Source organism: Macrobrachium rosenbergii, chromosome 21, assembly GCF_040412425.1.
Source record: "Macrobrachium rosenbergii isolate ZJJX-2024 chromosome 21, ASM4041242v1, whole genome shotgun sequence".
In the NCBI taxonomy this organism is placed as follows: Eukaryota; Metazoa; Arthropoda; class Malacostraca; order Decapoda; family Palaemonidae; genus Macrobrachium; species Macrobrachium rosenbergii.
The window spans coordinates 12,893,829-12,913,618 of NC_089761.1; the positions used below are offsets into that span (position 1 = coordinate 12,893,829).

The 19,790-nt window shown below is 40.1% G+C and overlaps 1 protein-coding gene across 1 annotated transcript in view; it reads right to left on the reverse strand.

Moving 5' to 3' along the window:
* The window catches only part of LOC136849680 (TBC1 domain family member 2B-like), a 546,715-nt gene that overhangs the window by 330,112 nt on the left and 196,813 nt on the right, over positions 1-19,790 (reverse strand). Inside the window, 1 exon segment of the mRNA XM_067123026.1 lies at positions 16,513-16,635. Within this exon segment, the coding sequence (XP_066979127.1) occupies positions 16,513-16,635 (123 nt within the window).

The following is a 19,790-nucleotide window of genomic DNA, read 5'->3' on the forward strand; positions in this document are numbered from 1 at the left end:
GGGGGCAACACTTGCATGCAGATAATGCCAAGTTGTGAACTATGCATATGGGTTTTTCTGCCTGCACAGTGCTGCAAATCAAACAAAAGGCTTTTCATTCATTTTTAATCACTGTGTATCTATTCAAGTATAATTTGGGGGCGGGGGGGGCAACACTTGCATGCAGATAATGCCAAGTTGTGGACTGTGCATAGGCAGATAATCAAGGGATACTTTACTCAACATTTCAGGTACAGAACCCCTAACCTATGATCCTTTTTTATAAAAAGTTTGCTTTTAAAGAGATTGCAGTTTCCATTTTCGGTAATGGCACATAAAAAAATATTACAACTTTTATTTCTATGGGCAAATATTCAAGATTGCTTTGTTACTTTGAGGGAATCTTCAACTAGTTTTGCTTTACCATGACCAACAGCTGGTCAAATGCACAGAAATGAAAAAACTGCAAATATATGCAAATTGCATTTAAGATTCATTTTACTCCAACAATCAACCCAAGAAATGCTACTCCTATTATGTTAAATTCTCACACAAGCTACCTATAAAATGATGGTTGAAGTACAGGTATGCACCACTTAATATTCACATTCCTTTTTGTGAAACCTGTTGTTAATGGGACTGGATGATGTCAGTTTAGGCTACTTAGCCACACTGCTAAGATGTTTAGACACTTCTCACAATGAAAATACAATATACAAGCATTTTGTACACAAAAAACAAGGTACCGAGAGAGAGACAGGATAGAGAGAGAGAGAGAGAGAGAGAGAGAGAGAGAGAGAGAGAGAGAGAGAGCAGCTGCTCAATAATTTCTCTGAGGGTAGCTTGAAATGAAGTATTATACAAGATCGGATATTTCACATCTTTTAGTACTTAATCCAAATACAGTACTGTAAAAACAATGGAAAGGAGGGAGTTAGGAAAAATGACAAATTTTTAAAGTACAGTAATTTGTATTTTCACAGGTATACAAACCAGAGCAATATCTACAGGAGTATCCTTCAGCACAAGCTGCAGACAGTCAATGAACTTGTTGACCAAGTTAACTAACTGGAGGTTAGGAAAGGTGAGTAGGGGAATACCCCTCACTCACATGATGTGATCAAGCATTCTTTCCTTTGGCTTCAGGGACAAAGTGGGGTGGCTGAAATGGGCAATTTGAAAAAAGGAAAAATATAAATAAATTTAAAACCTTGGCATTTGTTCCTACAGAAATACAAACTATTACCTTTTATATAAGAGACTCATTTATTAGGTGGGAGGTCATCTACATCAACAGACTGGATGTTGAACAACCCGACTGGAATGCCATGAACATGGTCACAAAAAGCAAACAATGAGTCAGTGACTCCTGTAACCTCCTACTCAGTCTGGTATCAAGATGCCAGAACATTAGAGATCCAGGCCTGAGGGAAGCTGTAGAACCTTCCCAAGCAAGGAAAGCAAAGGGAACAAGGTAACATTTTTTGGTGGAAGGCAGTTACCTCTGACCAACACAAAACTATGGGTTTAGAGCATGACTCTACCACCAGTGGCCCTTTCCCCACCATCATTAAAGGGAAGGTTGGAGGGAACTCTCTGTGTAGTTACCTGTTCCTTAGTCCAATCCAATAAATACTGAGCCTTAATTGCTACTCCACTAAGGGAGATGGAAGGTAAAAGGGAGAGGACAGTCACTCTTCATTCATACCCCAGACTAATTCCATGCTGAAGTACAGTGCTTGAACATGTTACTATTTTATCCAAATGGAGCTGGGTGCCTATACAGCATGTTGAGTAGCCACCATATATTCCAAGGAAAAGGTGTACAAGGACTGGCCAACATCTCAAAAGTAAAATGAGGTGAAGGTGTCTGACGTTTCCAGACACCTGCCTTCATTATCTGGAAGCATCCACAAGATTTACATCATTGGCATACTGAACAATCTTGTTTTCCAGGCCAACAACCATATCACTTGTATACACCAAAAATAACAGTGGACCAAGAACACTACCCTGTGGAACTCCAGACAGTACATTTTGGTTCTGAAGTTTATAAATAAGTGCCTTGTGATTTACTAAATCAAAAGCAGCACTAAATCTATTTGAATTACCCTGCATTCAAAACCCTTATCAAGGTTCTCTTCCAAGTGGCAGCCAGGTACCTAACTGCTTCCTATATGCATACTGACTTTCAGCTAACAATCCTTTAGATTCCACATACTTATATAGTGGCTTATGTTTTTCTGCAACTTTGCAGAGCACAGAGAAAATAGAAATTGGCCTGTAGTTACTGCAGTATGCAGATATGCCATCCTTTAGAGCAGGCACAGTATTACTAAGCTTGCACTCATTAGCAAAGATACTATGTCGACAAAAATCTATGGAATCTATTAATCTTGGGATTAATAAAAATCAAAGAAAAGAAACCAGCAGGATCTTCTCCATCCCAGCTATCAAGATTATCAAGAATTTTCTTAACATTTTGTAAGGTTAGGTTCAGGAAGACAAGTATCAGGGAGAGGGACATCCTCAGCTGACTGCTTAGCTTCAAAAGCTTGATGAAGCAGTTCAGCCTTTTCCCTAGGGCCAGTAACCAATCTACCATCATCTGTTAGTAGTGGTGGAATGGAGGACGAGCCTGACCCAAAGGCAGATGATGCCAATTTGGTCCACCACAGGTGAGGCTGGGTAATTCCTGCAAGTTTCCTCTTCAAGGAATTGCTGTAACTTCTCTCGGCTGTATAGTAAATTCTATTTGCAGCACACTGAGACTACAAATATGGTGTAATTTTTATTTGAATGATTTCATCTCCATGTGCTAAATTGGTCTGTTTGTCATTGTAAGCTCATCTACATGTATCATCAAACTATGGCTAGTCATTTGCCCTGAATTTGATGACCTTTCTGGGGACATACCTTATCAAAATAGCCATCAGCATTTCACTTAACTCCTTCTTTGGATCAGCATCTGATATAGTATCTGAAACATTAAGTGCCTGACAAGCTTCAATAATGTAATCCCAATTGACTCTAGATCTCAGCCAGACCATTTTTCCAATGGTAGCATTGGGAATATACTGATTGACAGACACAGTCACCACCCTACTTACGAACGAGTTACATTCCAGACGGCTGTTCGTATCTTGAATTGTTTTTAGCTGGTTTTTAATATGCACCGTAGTGCATAATTTTTGTTGATGTTCACATTCCCGAGTTAACTTGGGAGTCATAGATTATACTTTTTCACTGCATTTTCAAACCATGCAGTATTATAAAGAATTACTTTGGATGCTAAAGAGATAAAAATGTTATTTTTATAATCAAATTAAGTTTCATATATACTTACCAAATAATTATATTGCTATACTTTCCACTCGTGCGACAGCTTAAATTTTAAAATCCACAGTGGCGCTCCGACTGTTTAGTGTAGGTGACCAATCCTGCCCACTAACAGGAATACTAAGTACGACTTAACAAACAGCCTCATTCTGTTTCTGCCCTTATGTCCATAGGAGGGGAGGAGAGTGGGCTTCGACTCTGTAATTACTTGGTAAGTATATGTGAAACTTAATTTTATTTTGAGTATAACATTTTCATATAAGTAACTTTCCAAGTAATTACATAGCCGATTCCCACACTGACAGGAGGTGGGATACATGGACACATTCCATTCCAAAACATTAAGACAAGTAATGAATTTGAGATAAAAAAAAAGCTGCTAGCATTGGAAAACAATGCTTGCTGTTTCCTTATCAGTTGAGAGAGCCATTGCGGAAGAATACTGCCTCTGGTTGGTGCCCATCTTAACTTGTAGTGATGCGGCAGTATAGCCGAGGACTGCCTCTACTTAAGTGGGAGCTTGCAGCCAAGGAGTATTCCGTTGGCTGGCAAAGCATCAAGTGCCCTTGCCCTGGGTGCAGTACCAAAAAATAAAAACAACCAGATAACTTTGTTACACTGAAATAAAACAACTACCCATCCACTCAGAGTGGTGGGTGCTCCAGGTAGATTGTGGCCCCCAGCTCCCCCCAAAAATTCTGCACCTAACTACAGGGTGAAGAGATAGGAGGAGAAAATCCTTTGCTTCCTCCCTCAGTGCCATACCAATTACTAATAATGGTCCAAAGGCGCTGCAAAATTTTCAAACACTGTTTTGACTTCAAGGAAAATTTAGAAGTGAAGAACTATTACACTTCCAGTGGGCTGATTGCCAAACAGCAGTGAGTGACATATTAAGCCTGGGGATCCAAGGTCCACTTGGAGGGCAGGCCATGCTTCTGACAGTTCATTGCATCTGCCGTAACTAATTCATGTGCCCTGAAAAAGTCGAGTGACTGGAAAACTCGATTTGAAATGCCCACCATAGGAGTTCTCTAGTGACTGGAGAGAGAGAGAGAGAGAGAGAGAGAGAGAGAGAGAGAGAGAGAGAGAGAGAGAGAGAGAGAGAGAGAGTGTCTCCTTGCTTCCTTCTTTTCCATAATTTTAAGAACTGTGTCTTGAACCAAGATTACCACAGTCTAGGTCTGAAAATGGCCGAGAAGCATTAAAGCCATGAGTGTAAAGCTTTCAGCTTTCTGACAGACATGAGAATATACTTAGGGCTGTGGTCTTGTGGCAAGATTACAACAGTCTGGGAGTGAAATAGGGTCGATAAGCACTGAAGCCGTAAGTGAAAAGCTTTCTGCTATCTGACAGAGATGAGATTATACTTAGGACTATGGTCTTGTAACAAGATTACCACAGTCTAGGAGTGCAATAGGGTTGATAAGCGTGTTGAAGTAGTAAGTGAAAAGCTTTCAGCTATCTGAGAAGGTTCTGTTCTTCTGAGGGCCACATCCCGGAAGCTACCCGGTTCCCCAAGCAAGTTCCCCAACCCAGATCCTAGGTGTTTGAATGGAAAACTAGGTCTGGGTTTGTAGTATGAAGGCACTTCCCTTCCAATGGTTTATGTTCAGACAGCCACTACTGCAGGTCAGACGTAATTCAGGGATAAGGGGAAAAACAAAAGTGTCCAGCTGCGTTTTCCTGCCCCAAATATTAGAAAACCTCCTCGCACTTTCCTTCGAAAGTAATCGAAGCAGTCAGTTGTCCAGGTAAAGAATGACATTCCAGGACATGAAGTCAAATGCTAGGGAGTGAGGACTCTAGAGTAGGCTTGCCATAGAGAGGCCAGAACACAGATCCTCGCACTAGAGGACTCTGTCCTGACAGATGGACTTGAGACACTCCTAGAGTCCGACGGGGTTATGGAAAGATACTTTCTGCATAATTCAAGTCTTCACCCAAATGCCCCTGGAGAGTGGATGACAGGATTGTATGGTTCATCTCTATCCTGAATTTCGTCTTCTATTCTAAGAGAAAATAGGGGCCTTGCGGGCCATGCAGATTTGCTGATTACTATGCGGTCTCACGGACAACTGAGGGAACTTGCAGATCCTCGTCGCTACCCGAAGACCACCATGTGGACTAGCTGCAATCCTGCGGTCTTTCTGACAGCTGGCAGACATTTGGACATTCAAGCAGACTCGATTATAATGGACTTGATAACACGATGCATAGGCCGAAGACATATGTGGAAAACATGGAAACTTAGCACAGGCATCACTGTGGGTTTGACAAACAGAGCCGAACCCTTCTGCAGAACAGATACAGTTCTCTCAACTGTGTCCTGAGGGAAGGGATAATGTAGGGCCGGAGACAAAATTAACAGGGCTGAATGCGATTGTGTGACTCCGTCAGCCGTAAGAGAGCACCCAAATTTTCTCTTCTTGAGGTTTCAAAGTAAAGAGCGGAGAACTCTAAACGACATCTCAATCATCCTTACCCACACAGGACAGGACTCAGAGCCAAACCGTGGTAATGTCTCTCAACTAAAAACTGGAAGTCCTCTATCCTCTTAACCAGAGCTCCTGCTGCCTAAGAGGAGGGAGCTTCTTCATGAAGCTCAAATACACTGGACATACATGTCCTCTGAAAAGGCGATCTCTCTATACACAGACGAATTGGTGCCAGTTATCGGGAACTGGCACAAGTGACTTGAAAAAACCAGAGCCAGGCGTTCAATCAGGAACTGACGTTCAAGAAAGAACAGTGCATTCTAAAAAAGTGTCTGTGAGTGGGTGATAAATGTTCACAGGCAGAAGTCAAGTACCGGTTGATATCGACGCTCTGCAGTAGGCACCGAGCATTCTGGAATCAGCGCTGAGCATTCGGGATCGGCACTGGGCACTCAAAAGTTGGCACTGAACTTTCGGTAACCAGTGCCAAGTGTGCAGAGGTAGACAGCAGGCACTCAGGAGCAGGCGCTGAGAGCTCTGGGTGCTCAGTTGCTGGGCACGAGTTTTGACGCAGTATACTGGCACTCCACAACTGGAAGCTCAGGAGACAAGTGCCGTGGATTTCCAAACCAGACTCTATATCACTAAAGCACATCATTTTGGATGCCTTTTCAATGGTTGTCCGCTGATGCCTGGGACCAGACTACAGGCTTGACTGAGGGGGCAACTACCAGGGGGCAAACCCCCTTGGACTCCCTTGAATCACAAGTATGTCTTCTCCCAGGTTTAGGGGATCAGGACAGTGACCTTTGGTCTAGCAGATCCTATGGGCCAGATAGTCACCTCATCCCCTACACTTCCAGCAAGACGCCTTTTCAGTGTTTGTCTGTCGCAACCCAGGACTGTACAACAGGTTCAACTGAGGGGGCAATTACCCGGGGAACTTCCCATCAGCCTCCACTGGACTTTCAGTATGACTTTTGTCATGTTTAGGGGAGCATGACAGTGACTTAGTTCTAGGAAAACTGACTGGCCAGATAATCACCTCCTCCACTGCACAACACTACACTATCACAAGGTTAACTTCTGTTAACCCATACACAAGGCTGGCAGGCACGGGAAGGAAGTGAGGGAGCCAGGCATGGGAGAAGATAAGAGGACTAATAACAGGAAAAAAAAATTAAAGTGGGAAGAGTTGGCACCAGACAATCAAGAGCTGTTGCCAGGTGCTGGGTGCTCCCAGGATGTGAATGGCGCCAGGTGTAGCTGGGCACCAGGCAGACTAGTAACTTGGCGCCAAAGGTAGAGGGTGTTCCTGGGCGCTCCTGGGCTCTTAGCACCGAAGCTAGCGGACGCTCCTGGGCACTCAGCATCGATTCTCAGCTGTCAAGAAAGTCTATCCAAAAGCCCATCACCACCAAAATACGTAACTTCTCCCCTTACTACATTCTGCCCTTACACTTTTTCAGTTTTCTGCATAAGAAAGTGCAATAAGAAAATGATCTAAATCAATTCTTTACCGACAATTGTTTTGAAGTACACAAAGTACCATCACACAAAACATATCTCAATTCTTTATCAAACATTATTTGAGACCTGCCGCTACGTATTTGCCACCAAAAACACCTTAAAGGAGAGTTCATCAATTGATTGCAAAACCGCTGTAGTGAAATATGATAAACTTGAGTCAGATCTTAATAACAAAACAGTAAAATACTGATCCTGAAAGCTGTGGGCTTGAAGGCTACTTGAAAGTAGTGAAAATATTTCACCAAAATCCGGTCATCTAGCCAGCAAATAATAAACAAAGCTGCTGCAAACACCCGCTTTATACACCGAGTGCGGCAGAAAGAGAATGAGGTTGTCTGCTAAGTCGTTCCTAGTATTCCTGTTAGTGGGCAGGACTGGTCACCTACACTAAACAATCAGAGTCCTATCACGGATTTTAAAATTTAAGCTGCCGCATGAGTGGAAAGTACAGCTATGTAATTACTTGTTAAGTTACTTATGTGAAAAGAAGAAAATAAAATTTAGATTCATGCAACATTCAAAATTTGGTATTTTTTCCATGCTTTGACAAAAATACATACTAAACGTTTCTTATGAGGAGAGGAAATATATAAAATGGGAGTTCATAATAGAACGAGTTAAATAAGGAAGAGAGAAATAAGTACGAATATTTTACGAGTATGAACGAGTATTCTTATGATTGTAAGAAGAATACATGGGATAATCAGGAAAGAAGTAAAATGAACAGGTTCTTCTTCTTCCTCATGTTCTTCTGTTTCTTGCAAAAATTCTTAATAACAGAATAGGCATGTAGAGCAAAATTTGTGACCCTGTCTGTTCATATCTATCACTGTTTGTAACTTGAATGTTTGTAAATAGGGTGGTGACAGTAAGTCCATTATGACTCCTAAGGCATCATTCTCCACCATCTCCTCCATATCCACCAACAAGGCTAGAGATTTTGTGACTCCACAGCTCATGTATGGAACAGTACCAGTGAGAGAGTAAAGGCTGGGTGACAGTCCCTAAAGGGAATCTGGTGGTAGCCATTTCAAAGAACTGTAACTACCCAGAGTTCTGTTCTGTCCCTGCTACACTACCCATGGCTCAACAAGCATCCCTCTACTTGTGGCAGATAAAGAGAAGGATTGCCAGCCTCAGCATCCACCTCCTTTCTTCTTCCCCCTTCCCTCTCTTCCTAGCCATGGCTGGGAGAGGAGGGCAAAAGGGATGGGAAGGCTCCCCACCCTTTCTTGAAGAAGATAGGACTGCTGGTCTGGGTTTAGGAAGAACAGGCTTCTTGCCCAACCCAGACCCTGAAGGTACATATGCACCTGAAGGTTTAGCCAAAGTTGCCCTTAAACCCCATAGGGTTTGAAGACATCTGCCAAGTGGATCAAAGAATCTCAGGACTCCAATCTTCTCTGCACCACTGCTGCCTCCACAATACTCTTCAGGAAGAGTAATGAGGAGCTCACCACAGGACTGTTCCTAAGAGTAACACTAATCTCACTCAAAACTTGCCTGACCATGTCTCACCTCCTGAGGACAAAGTTCACCCACAGACTGGCATTCTGATGCAAGAAGTAAGTCTGCACCTTCCCTCCAAAAACCAGCAACCTCCTAAACTGTGCACTCTCATCCGGGGATGAGGGGGATGAGACACCTGTAATGGTGAAGTCTGCCAAAGTGTTCAACCACAACTTGAGTCATAAGGCAGTCCTGTGATGTCTCCTAGGACAATGATATGCAAACTGGTACAATGGGTACCTAAGGAAACACGAGGGGATGCAGAAGACTCAAATCAGAATTCCAAGCCACAGCCATCAGACCGGTAACGCTCCCTATGATCAGTAGCATCCAAACTAGAGAAGAGTACAGGTTACCGGGCTCTTGCACCAACCAGTGCTGTGACCCCAAGGCCAATAGAGAACCACAGACTGAGCAGGGAGCAGCATGATCACAGGGAAGGAGGTCAACCCAGCACTTGCTCATATCAATGGAGACCTATTGTGATGGAACCCACTGGCTGGGTGGCCCCAACCAGTGGACCAAGGCTAAGCCAAGACAGCTGCAGATATTGGCTTGACTAGGCGTGTTTCTGACAAAGCATGCTTGGGAGAGCCAAAAGAATTTCTCATGTCCAATACAAACCAGCTGAGACAGGGTACTGAGCACACTTAGTGAGACCCTTGCCAACCTAACAAGTAGTTAACTGGTCATCCATATGTGTCTAAGAGCCATTGGCACCAAGAGAATAGGAAGAGTGTTCACTTGAAGCCCTAAGGGATTTCTTGTCAGAGGCCTTCTCGGACTTCCCTTTCTTCTTACTCCTGCAAGGGGAGGGTAAACAAGAGGATGAGGAAGAGAAGGGAGAGCTTGAAGAGAAAAAAAGAGGGGGCAGAAGGGCAGAAATTCAGCTTCTTCCCCTTCCTTGTTCTCCTCAAATGCTGGAAGATAGACTAAGGGTTCAGCTGAAGGAAGAGCAAGACCATCCTGATTCGAATAAGACTGCTACCACAGAGTCAACCTCCTTGGCAATGACAGCAACAACAGCAGCAGCAGGGCAGCGGCAGCAGGGACAGCAGAATCCTTCTTAGCTATGGCCAGTTGGCTGAGAAGCATAGCAAAAGAAACCCACACCTTCCACAGGTATTTAACCAAAGACAATTACAGTACAGTAATTACCTAGAATTTCAAGTGAATCAGTCAGAGGAGGTCAGCAGGGTACATGGGTCAAGTTCCCACTAAGGGAGAGCTCAACCCATGCACTCAACTAACCCGAGGAGATAGTATAGTAGGCACTGGGCGTCCTTCCTTCCTCAGATACCCGTTCACCCCGACTAATGGAGAGCGGTACTTGAAGGCAGGGGAAGAAGAATATCAGGGGCATAATAGAAGAACTGGAAGAGATCAGAGGAGTCATCAGGGGACTTTTTGCTCATGAGGAGACTGACAAACACTTCCTATCCATCCTACCGAACCTTTCTCATTAAGAGGGCAACCAACCAACACACTTGTTACAGGAAGAGAGGAAAGAACAAGTATTATCCCTACAGGAAATGTAATTCCTGTGTAGGTCAGTACCAATACGAGACATGAAGTGTCCACACAAAAACTTACACCCCTCATAATGTCTTTGCCCTTAATTTTTCTCTATTAAAAAAAAAGACAAAAACCACACACACAACTACAATTATACAAAAATAATACCCAAGTTCAACAGCAGCCTAGCAGGAAGCAAAGCGAGACATCTACCCCTGGAGACAGGAGCATTCTCTCACTGCCCCATTCCCCCTGTTAACAACCAGTTAACTACCTTGTTAGCAGGTTCAACTACTATCTCCCAATCATGCTGAAGGATACTCCAATATACAAGACAATGGTTTGTATTTCCTTAGCAACAAATGAATATTCATAATTCATAACATTATTATTTGCCTCGTGACCTTTCATGTTAATTTTAGGTTAAGAAACAGAAAAGCTAGAAAATTTTATTGAACTTTACATTAATCACCCATTTTCTCTTTAGCTGCCATAGAATCTCACACTTTCACAGACAGCTCCTCACCATAAAATAAACTCTGAACATCAAATCTGCCCATCAATTTTTTATTTATATTTTGTATCTACAGATAAAATTTCCATATTCTCTTTGATCTTGAGACAATGGAGGTGTTTATCTGCAGAAGCTAGCTCCAAAACCTTCCCCCAACCACCCAACATGCACAAACTCACCACCCGCCAGCCAGTCATTCCTCTGCGATTAACTTGGCAAGGGGAAGACCACACAAGGTAGAAAATTAATATAATATGGAGTTCAGAATCGGGAGAGTTTAATGTTTTCAATTTGTTATGTTTATTATGTTATGTTTAATTAGTTTTTTAATATGTTATTTTATGCTGTAACAATAACCTTTGCTGTTACCTTTAATTATATTTTTTAGATTCTTTTATCAACTCTAAAGTGGACACAACCTCACTGGATAAATGACACAAATAGTACGCAAAATGGGGGTGAGAATACATTATCAATATATAGTTAGAGTATTACAATAAATATGAGCATTACGAAACAAAGTTCCCCAAAAAGTTAAATTTTGAAGAGAAAAAAAGTCTAGGTATACCTAAACACCTAACCCTAATACAAACAACACTGATATTTAAACTTACCAAGGGAATATTTTGTACAAAATCCTTAACCCAAAAACAGCAAAAATAACAATTCTATGCATAACAGGCTGTCTAGCAGCAGCACGGGATTGTTGGCGAGTCGTCACTAACACTGATTGATGTGCTAGTACACTCCAAGAGTTGACATGTGCCAGCGATGTCCATATAAAATACACAAGTAAGAGATTAGGTTCTTACCAGAAGTAAGATTATAAGTGAGCAGAATAAGGACTCTTGAAGACAAACATGGCTGGCATATGCAGAAGGCTGAAGAGAGCACTGGGACAAAGGGTACCTCTACAAGGCACCAACACGTGTAGCAAATGGAGAAGTAAAGGAGCACCACACAAGAAGCAAAGGTAGAACAAGGGGTGCCTCTCACAAGGCACCAAAGACCTAACTGAGTCAAACGACCAATGGGCACCATAAACAATGCCTCCAACTACAAAGGGGCAAGACAGGGAATGCCTCCAATACGACCCAGACAGGTGTAAAAGTCAGGCTGTCTTTTGATAGCACAATTGCTGTTCATCCTCAGAGGAGTCATTCTTATGCCCCCCCAAGCCTCCACAGATCAACCAACATCAAAGAATTCTCTAAAAATTGGTCCTGGTCAGAATAGTTCCTTTGATTTGACAAAGTGATAGTTCCCCATAACTTTTCAGTCTTGTGAAACACACATGTTGCAAACCATGCTCCACAATAATTTTTCAATCACAGTGCCATGTTGACAAAATGATGCAGTAATCTGCTAAGGAAAGCTAAGTACCTAGTCTTAAGCCCTAAAAAGTTTGTTCCTCAAAATTTTTCTGTGGCTAAGCATAATGGTTAAATTCTACTAGCACATGCATTCTACAAGGTGGGATTTTGGATTTGGCTACTAGGCTACGTCATGTGTTCTAGTTTTGCTGTCAACTTTGATCATTTTTAAACCTCATTAATTATGAACTTTATTACTGAAAAACATTAGTCAATGGTTTTCTTTCATCATAAATCATTTTCTTTACAGAGTAAAAGGGGAAACTTATTTTTCAGCCTAACAGACATAAACACAGACCAAAACATTTTTAGAAAATGGTACACAACTTTGGGGCTCATAAAGTTTGGATATTTAGCTGTATGCCTTGGAAAGTGTTACTGCAATTAGATGTGTACACTCTACCTATAGCATGGAAACATAAAAGCAGAGGATAAGAGATATAAGGAAAGCATCAAGATAAGCATTCTTAGAAATTCTTGGAAAGATAAATTTCTATACTATGATATCATAGATATTATGATACTGCGTTCCCATTAACCCTTAAACGCTGAGCCTCTATTTACAAAAACGTCTCCCGTATGCCGGCAGCGTTTGGTGAGTTAGCGCCGAAGCGGAAAAAAAGTTTTTTTTTTTTAAATCACAGCACGCTTAGTTTTTAAGATTAAGAGTTCATTTTTGGCTCCTTTTTTGTCATTGCCTGAAGTTTAGTATGCAACCATCAGAAATGAAAAAAATATCATTATCATATATAAATATTGGAATATATGACAGCGAAAAAAAAAAACTTATATATAATTGTATACAAATCGCTGTAAGCACAATGGTTAAAGCTAATGAGTTAATTTTTTTAGTTGTATTGTACACTAAATTGCAATGATTTTGGTATATAACAAATTGTAAAACGATCAAAGCACCACAGAGAAAATATTATCACAAAATGATGCATGAATTAATAACTTGGATGTAATAAAATGTTTTTTCAAAAATTCACATAAATCAAAATATTGTGCTAGAGACTTCCCGTTTGTTGAAAAATGAAGCTAATTGATTGAATATTACTAGACTGTAAGTGTTTTAGCTTACAATTGCAGTTTTCGACCATTTCGGTCGAGTTAAAGTTGACCGTAGACTTTTTTGTTATTTATCGTGATTTATATGAAAATATTTCAAAACTGATAAAGGCTACAACCATGAGTTATTTTCTGTTGTATTGTACATGAAATTGCGCACATTTTCATATATAAAACTTTATGTAACGACTAATATAAAACGGTGCAAATATTGCGACAACGAGACAAAAGAATTTCTGAGATGTTCGGCCGAGTTACCACATGAGACGTAAGGAAAATGTTTTTTCAAAAATTCACCATAAATCGAAATATTGTGCTAGAGACTTCTAATTTATTGCAAAATGAAGGTAAACGATTGAATATTACTAGAATGTAAGAGTTTTAGCTTAAAATTGCGTTTTTTACCATTTCGGTCGAGTTAAAGTTGACCGAAGGTTGAAATTTTGGCAGTTATCGTGATTTATGTGAAAATATTTCAAAACTGATAAAAGCTACAACCATGAGCTATCTTCTGTTGGATTCTACATGAAATTGCGCACATTTTCATATATAAAAGTTTATGTAACGACTAATGTAAAACGATGGAAACATTACGACAACATGACGAAAAGAATTTCTGAGATGTTCGGCCAAGTTACCGCATGCGCAGACGTAAAGGAAAAGTTTTTTTTTTTTTTTTTTTAAATTCACCATAAATCGAAATATTGTGCTAGAGACTTCCAGTTTGTTGCAAAATGAAGGTACATGATTGAATATTACTAGAATGTAAGAGTTTTAGCTTATAATTGCATTTTTACCATTTCGGTCGAGTTAAAGTTGACTGAAGCTTGAAATTTTGGCAGTTATCATGATTTATATGAAAATATTTCAAAACTGATAAAAGCTACAACCATGAGTTATTTTCTGTTGTATTCTACATGAAATTGTGCATATTTCCATATATAAAACTTTATGTAACGACTAATATAAAACAGTGCAAACATTACGACAACGTGACGAAAGAATTTCAGGCACGGAGGTAAGGAAAAAGTTTTTTTCAAAAATTCAACATAAATCGAAATATTGTGCTAGAGACTTCCAATTGGTTGCAAAATGAAGGTAAATGATTGAATATTACTAGAATGTAAGAGTTTTAGCTTACAATTGCGTTTTTTGACCATTTCGATCGAGTCAAAGTTGACCGAAGGTTGAAATTTTGGCAGTTATCGTGATTTATATGAAAATATTTCAAAACTGATAAAAGCTTTACAACCATGAGTTATTTTCTTTAAGGTATTGTACATGAAATTGTACACATTTTCATATATAAAACTTTATGTAACGGCTAATATAGAACAGTGCAAAAATTACGACAAAATGACCAAAGAATTTCTGAAATTTTGTTCCGAGTTACCCGTATGGGCGTAAGAAAAAAAGTTTTTCAAAAATTCACCATAAATCGAAATATTGTTCTAGAGACTTCCAATTTGTTGCAAAATGAAGGTACATGATTGAATATTACTAGAATGTAAGTGTTTTAGCTTGGTCAATTGCATTTTTACGACCATTTCGGTCGAGTCAAAAATTTAAAATTGAAATTTTTGTAGTCGTATTAATTGCGTCCACCATGGCACCCAACAGACAATTTTAGTCAACATGTGATACGTCCAGTAGGCGTTTAAGGGTTAAACAACTTTATAGTAACAATAATAATATGAAATATTGAAGAATAAAGATAAAAAATGTGGCATCTAATGGGTGACAAGAAAAGTCAAACGTGGTGGTAGGTCATTCATCTGATAATCCTAAATTTAGAAGCTCTTGAACCCATAACTTTGGAAGTCTGCAACAAATGATCACTGCATAAAGTACAGTATTCTAAAATGCTTCAAGATAGCACTGTATTCAGAGAATGAAAACTATATAACAAGATTCTTCAAACAAAGGCAAAGTAGACTCTGTTCTTTAAAATTCCCCAATTATATCAATAAACCATTTAAAACTTTAAACAAAGAATTTTGAGCACCTAAATACTGTTCCTTTACAGACACTAAACACCGAAGAAAAACACCATTCAGGTGTTTGAAAATCATTACTTACTTATTAACTTTTGTCAATAATACAAATTACTCCTATAACTGTGGAATTTTAATGAAGAACACTTTAATCATGACATTGTGAATTGTTTAGGAAAGTCGACTTTTTCATACAAATCCATTAGTTATTAGCCAAAATCTACAATCTGTGTATCACCTGGACATTACAAGCCCTCTGATAAAAAAATTTAGTCACCACTGCACATGCAGATGGATCTCAAGGTCAGTATTCATATAAGCTGAACCATGAGTTGCAAGGAAAAGCGATGATAAAAGGAGGAAATTCATGCAAGAGTAATTAATTTGTCTGAATAAAAATTGATTCTGTCTTTGCAAAATTAATTTTGTTTCACAACAAACCCATTTCTTATAAGAAGTGCTAGTCACAAATTAGGGTCGGAAGAATCAAGTACTAAAACCCCAGACTGAGTGAGTGGCACCTGTAGGATATGCTGAAAGAAACCTGATACTGATGCAAGTATCAGACCTTTTATCCTTCAGACACATACAGGGAGTTGTGTTTGGGACAGACACCCTGATATGTGAAATACAAAAATGAGATATCTAAGCTACATTATTCATTTCCCACCTCACGCCATACAGGAAATGCTGCAAGAGAGATCCTCACAGTGTCAACGAACTCTACTGGAAGAAAAATTGAAGAGATCCACTGTTCCTGAGAGAGACAAACCAGCAAAACCCTAGGGAGTCTATGTCTAAAAGAGTATCATAACAAAAACTAAATGGTAAATAAAATGAAGACTAAAATAAGAAAAATTAAAAAAGCAAGAATTCTTAAACAGCGAAAAAGTGGTGAATACTGCTATGATGCACCAGCTGGTAGCACTGGCCTAAGAAAAAACAAAGCACTCACCACTACAAACACATGAATAATGACTGTAATTGATGCTTGAGACATTCATTCATGTGCAGTATGTAAAGGCAATAAACGTTTCTTTTTCATAAGGGATTCTTGCATCAAACAATTTGTTGATCCTGTATATAAGATAATTACAGTGTATGTAACTGATTTGTTGTGCAATAAATTAAGGGTACAGAGTACTTATACTGTAATCAAACTAAATTTGAACACTTTTTAAAAAAATATTTTACTAATTACAGAACAAGCCCTAGTAACAAGAAATTAATGTAGACTTTGAAATAATTACCTTATACTGGTAAGGAATACCTCCTCGAATAAGATACTTCAATTCAGGGCAAGTTGGGAGCTCTTTTGCACTTGTCCCAGCTAAGAAGCTCTCCCATCTCTCTTCCCAAGAATTACCATTTTGCTGCAAAGTAAAAAGTGGAAGGCAATGTACAATCACCTTCAATAAGTTATTTCAGAACCATCTGTCAAATTATTGGCACTGACAGTTACAAGACACCAAGTACTCCAATGATTCACTAACAGTATACTATGAGAATATAATGAAAACAATAAATGTACTTCTGACATGGCTAAAGAACTCAAATATACTTATTCCCCTTCCCGCAATAAATGCACTTCCGACATGGCTAAAGAACTCAAATATACTAAAACACTGAAATAAGAAATTTTGTTTGTGACCTTTGAAATCCTGTAGTTGAGCTGTTGAAATTTCAGAAGTTCAAACTTGGTGCAAATGCTTTTTCGTTGACCAGGTGAACATGAGTCACATTTCATTGTTTATTTGTTATCTACCTCATTTATTTTACTTTGTCATTTGTCCTATTTGCTGTTATTTACCTTATCTATTTTTCCTTGTTATTCTTATTCCATAGTTTATCTTGGATTCTCAGTTTCCTCTTCTGCACTAGGATCCTTTCCCTATTGATCCCATGGGCTTATAACATTCCACTTTTACAACTATGGCTGCAGCTTGGCTTGTAATAATTTGGGCATTTTTGTATTTGACATGATTAGGTTCAATATAAGTGCCACAAAATATCAGTCTTTCTATAAAGTGGTAATCTGTATTGTTGCTATACAGCTTCCTATCCTAAACAGGGCTGCAAGTATGATGACTAATATTTAATATAGCCTAGCCTTGGCTAACACTGAGACTTCCTGGTTTCTTCTTTTTTTAAGAATAGTTCAAACTGTTGCTTGACAAAGCAAGGACACTTATGGAGAAAAATGACATTTTTATAATGAAATAAAGTTTATATATACTTACCAAGTAATTACATAGGTATGAGCTTCCTACCTACGGCAGTCTAAAAATTAAAAATTCGCAGTAGCACTAGCATTTGTTTTGGTGTGGGTACATGCCCTGTCCACTATCGAGGACTGTGAGGAACAACTAGGCAGAGAGCTTCATTTTGTTTGTGTCCTTATGATCAAACAAGGGGAGGAGGGAGGGCTCCAATCATGTAATTTCTTGGTAAGTGTATATAAAACTTTATTTTATGATAAAAATGTCATTATTATATGAGTAACTTACCAGGATCTTTGGACATAGTCTATACTAAAACATTAAATAAGATAATGAATTTGACAGAAAAGTTGCAAGCACTGAGCCAATGCTTGTTGTTCCTTACCTGGCAAGGGTGCACTGCAGATAGGTACTACCTCTAGTCGTTGCTCCTTTTGTCCTGCAGTGAGCGTGGCTGTATAGCCCAGAGTTGCTCCTGCATGAGTGGGAACTTTGTAGCGAGGGAAGTACACTCATGGCTCCCAAAGTTACAAAAAATGCCCTTGCCCTGGGAGAAGACCAGAATAGGACCTCAACACTCCTACCTACACTGTCATCGTAATTTAAAAAACATCACCCAAACCAATAAAAACTGGTGGGCACTCCAGACACAGTGTGTCCCCAGGCTTCCCAAAACTTGACACCTTAATTCAAGGCAAAGAAAGCAGAGGGATAGAAGATTCCCTATGCTTCCTCTCCCAACACCATGCCAGCCACAGATAAAGGTCCTAACATGCTGCAATTGTCAAAAACAGTCTCCGCATCTTTGAGAAAGTGCCAAATGAACACGGACTTACACCTCCAGAAGGTTGATTGCAGGACACTCAAAAGAGACATGTTATGTCTGAAAGCAAGAGAGGTTGTGATAGCCCTAACTTCATGGGCTTTCACTTTAAAAGCCAGTAATACTTCTTCCTGAATCTGGGAATGGAATTCGGTAATCAGACTTCTCAGAAAGTAGGTAAGAGCACTCCTGGAGAGAGGACAGGAAGGGTTTTTAACTGAACACCAGAGGATGTTCGAAGGGCCTCTGATCTTTTCAGTCTTCTGAAGGTAGTATCTCAGGGCTCTTAATGGACATGAAAGCCTCTCCTCTTCTTCCAGCCTGAGAATGTCCATTAAATTCTTGATGGAGAACGAACGGGGCCATGGGTTAGAAGGGTCCTCGTTTTTGGCCAGAAATCCAAGTGGGAGGGAGAAAACTGCGTCCCCTTGTGAAAATCCAATTCTCTTATCAATCGCTTGGATTTCATTAATACGTTTGGCAGTAGCCAACGCTACCAAGAAAAGGGTTTTCTTGGTTAGATCCTTCAGGGAGGTGGAGGGGAGAGGTTCATAAGGGGGACTGAAATCCATTTCAGGACGACATCTGGATTCCAAGAGACTGCATCCAATTTTGGTTGCTTAGCAAAATCAAAAGACTTAATGAGGTCAGACAGGTCCTGATCAGAGGAGAGATATAAGCCTCTGAGTTTAAATACAGAACTAAACATAGACCTGTATCCTTTGACAGTCGAGGTAAAAAGTTTCTTGGAAGACTTCAGGTATTTCAAGAAGTCGGCTACTTGACTGATAAGAGAGATCTCAGAAGAAGAGACGCTGTGGCGTCTGCACCATCCTCTTAAGACTGGCCACTTTGATTGGTGGAGCTTGTTAGAAGAATGTCGTCTGCATATCGCAATAGTTTCTACAGCTCACTTCAAAAACCCCTTTGCTCTGATGAGGCACTCGACAGTCTGTAATCTGTCAGGGCCAGAGTGGACAATCCTTGATGGAGTCTGAGGAAGTGGGGCTGTTTGAGCAGCGACCACTTTAGTGGCAGGAGCCTCGGGAAGTCTATTAGTAGTTGTGGCAAGTGCGGAAACCATTCTTTCCTTGGCAAAAAGGGGGTGACTACCGTTATTGAGACATTCTGGTGAGGCATCAATTTGTTGATCACTTCGCTGACCACACTGAAGGGAGGGAAGGCATAAACATCGCATAGGATCTGTCTTCCAAGCTAGAGGATCTGGGATCAGGGAACAGAAGTCAGGGAGCCTGTGATTTCTTGAAGTCGTGAACATGTTTATGGATGGTGTGCCCCACAACCTTCATAGGTCGTCGCAAACCAAAGGATCCAGTGTCCATTCCATTCGAAGGACTTGTTTGAGGTGACTCAGACCATCTGCCAGAACATTCATCTTCCTTTGGATGAATTGAGTCAATAACGATACCTCATTCTGATCTGCCCAAAGCACAAGTTACCTCGCCACCTCATAAAGAGAGAATGA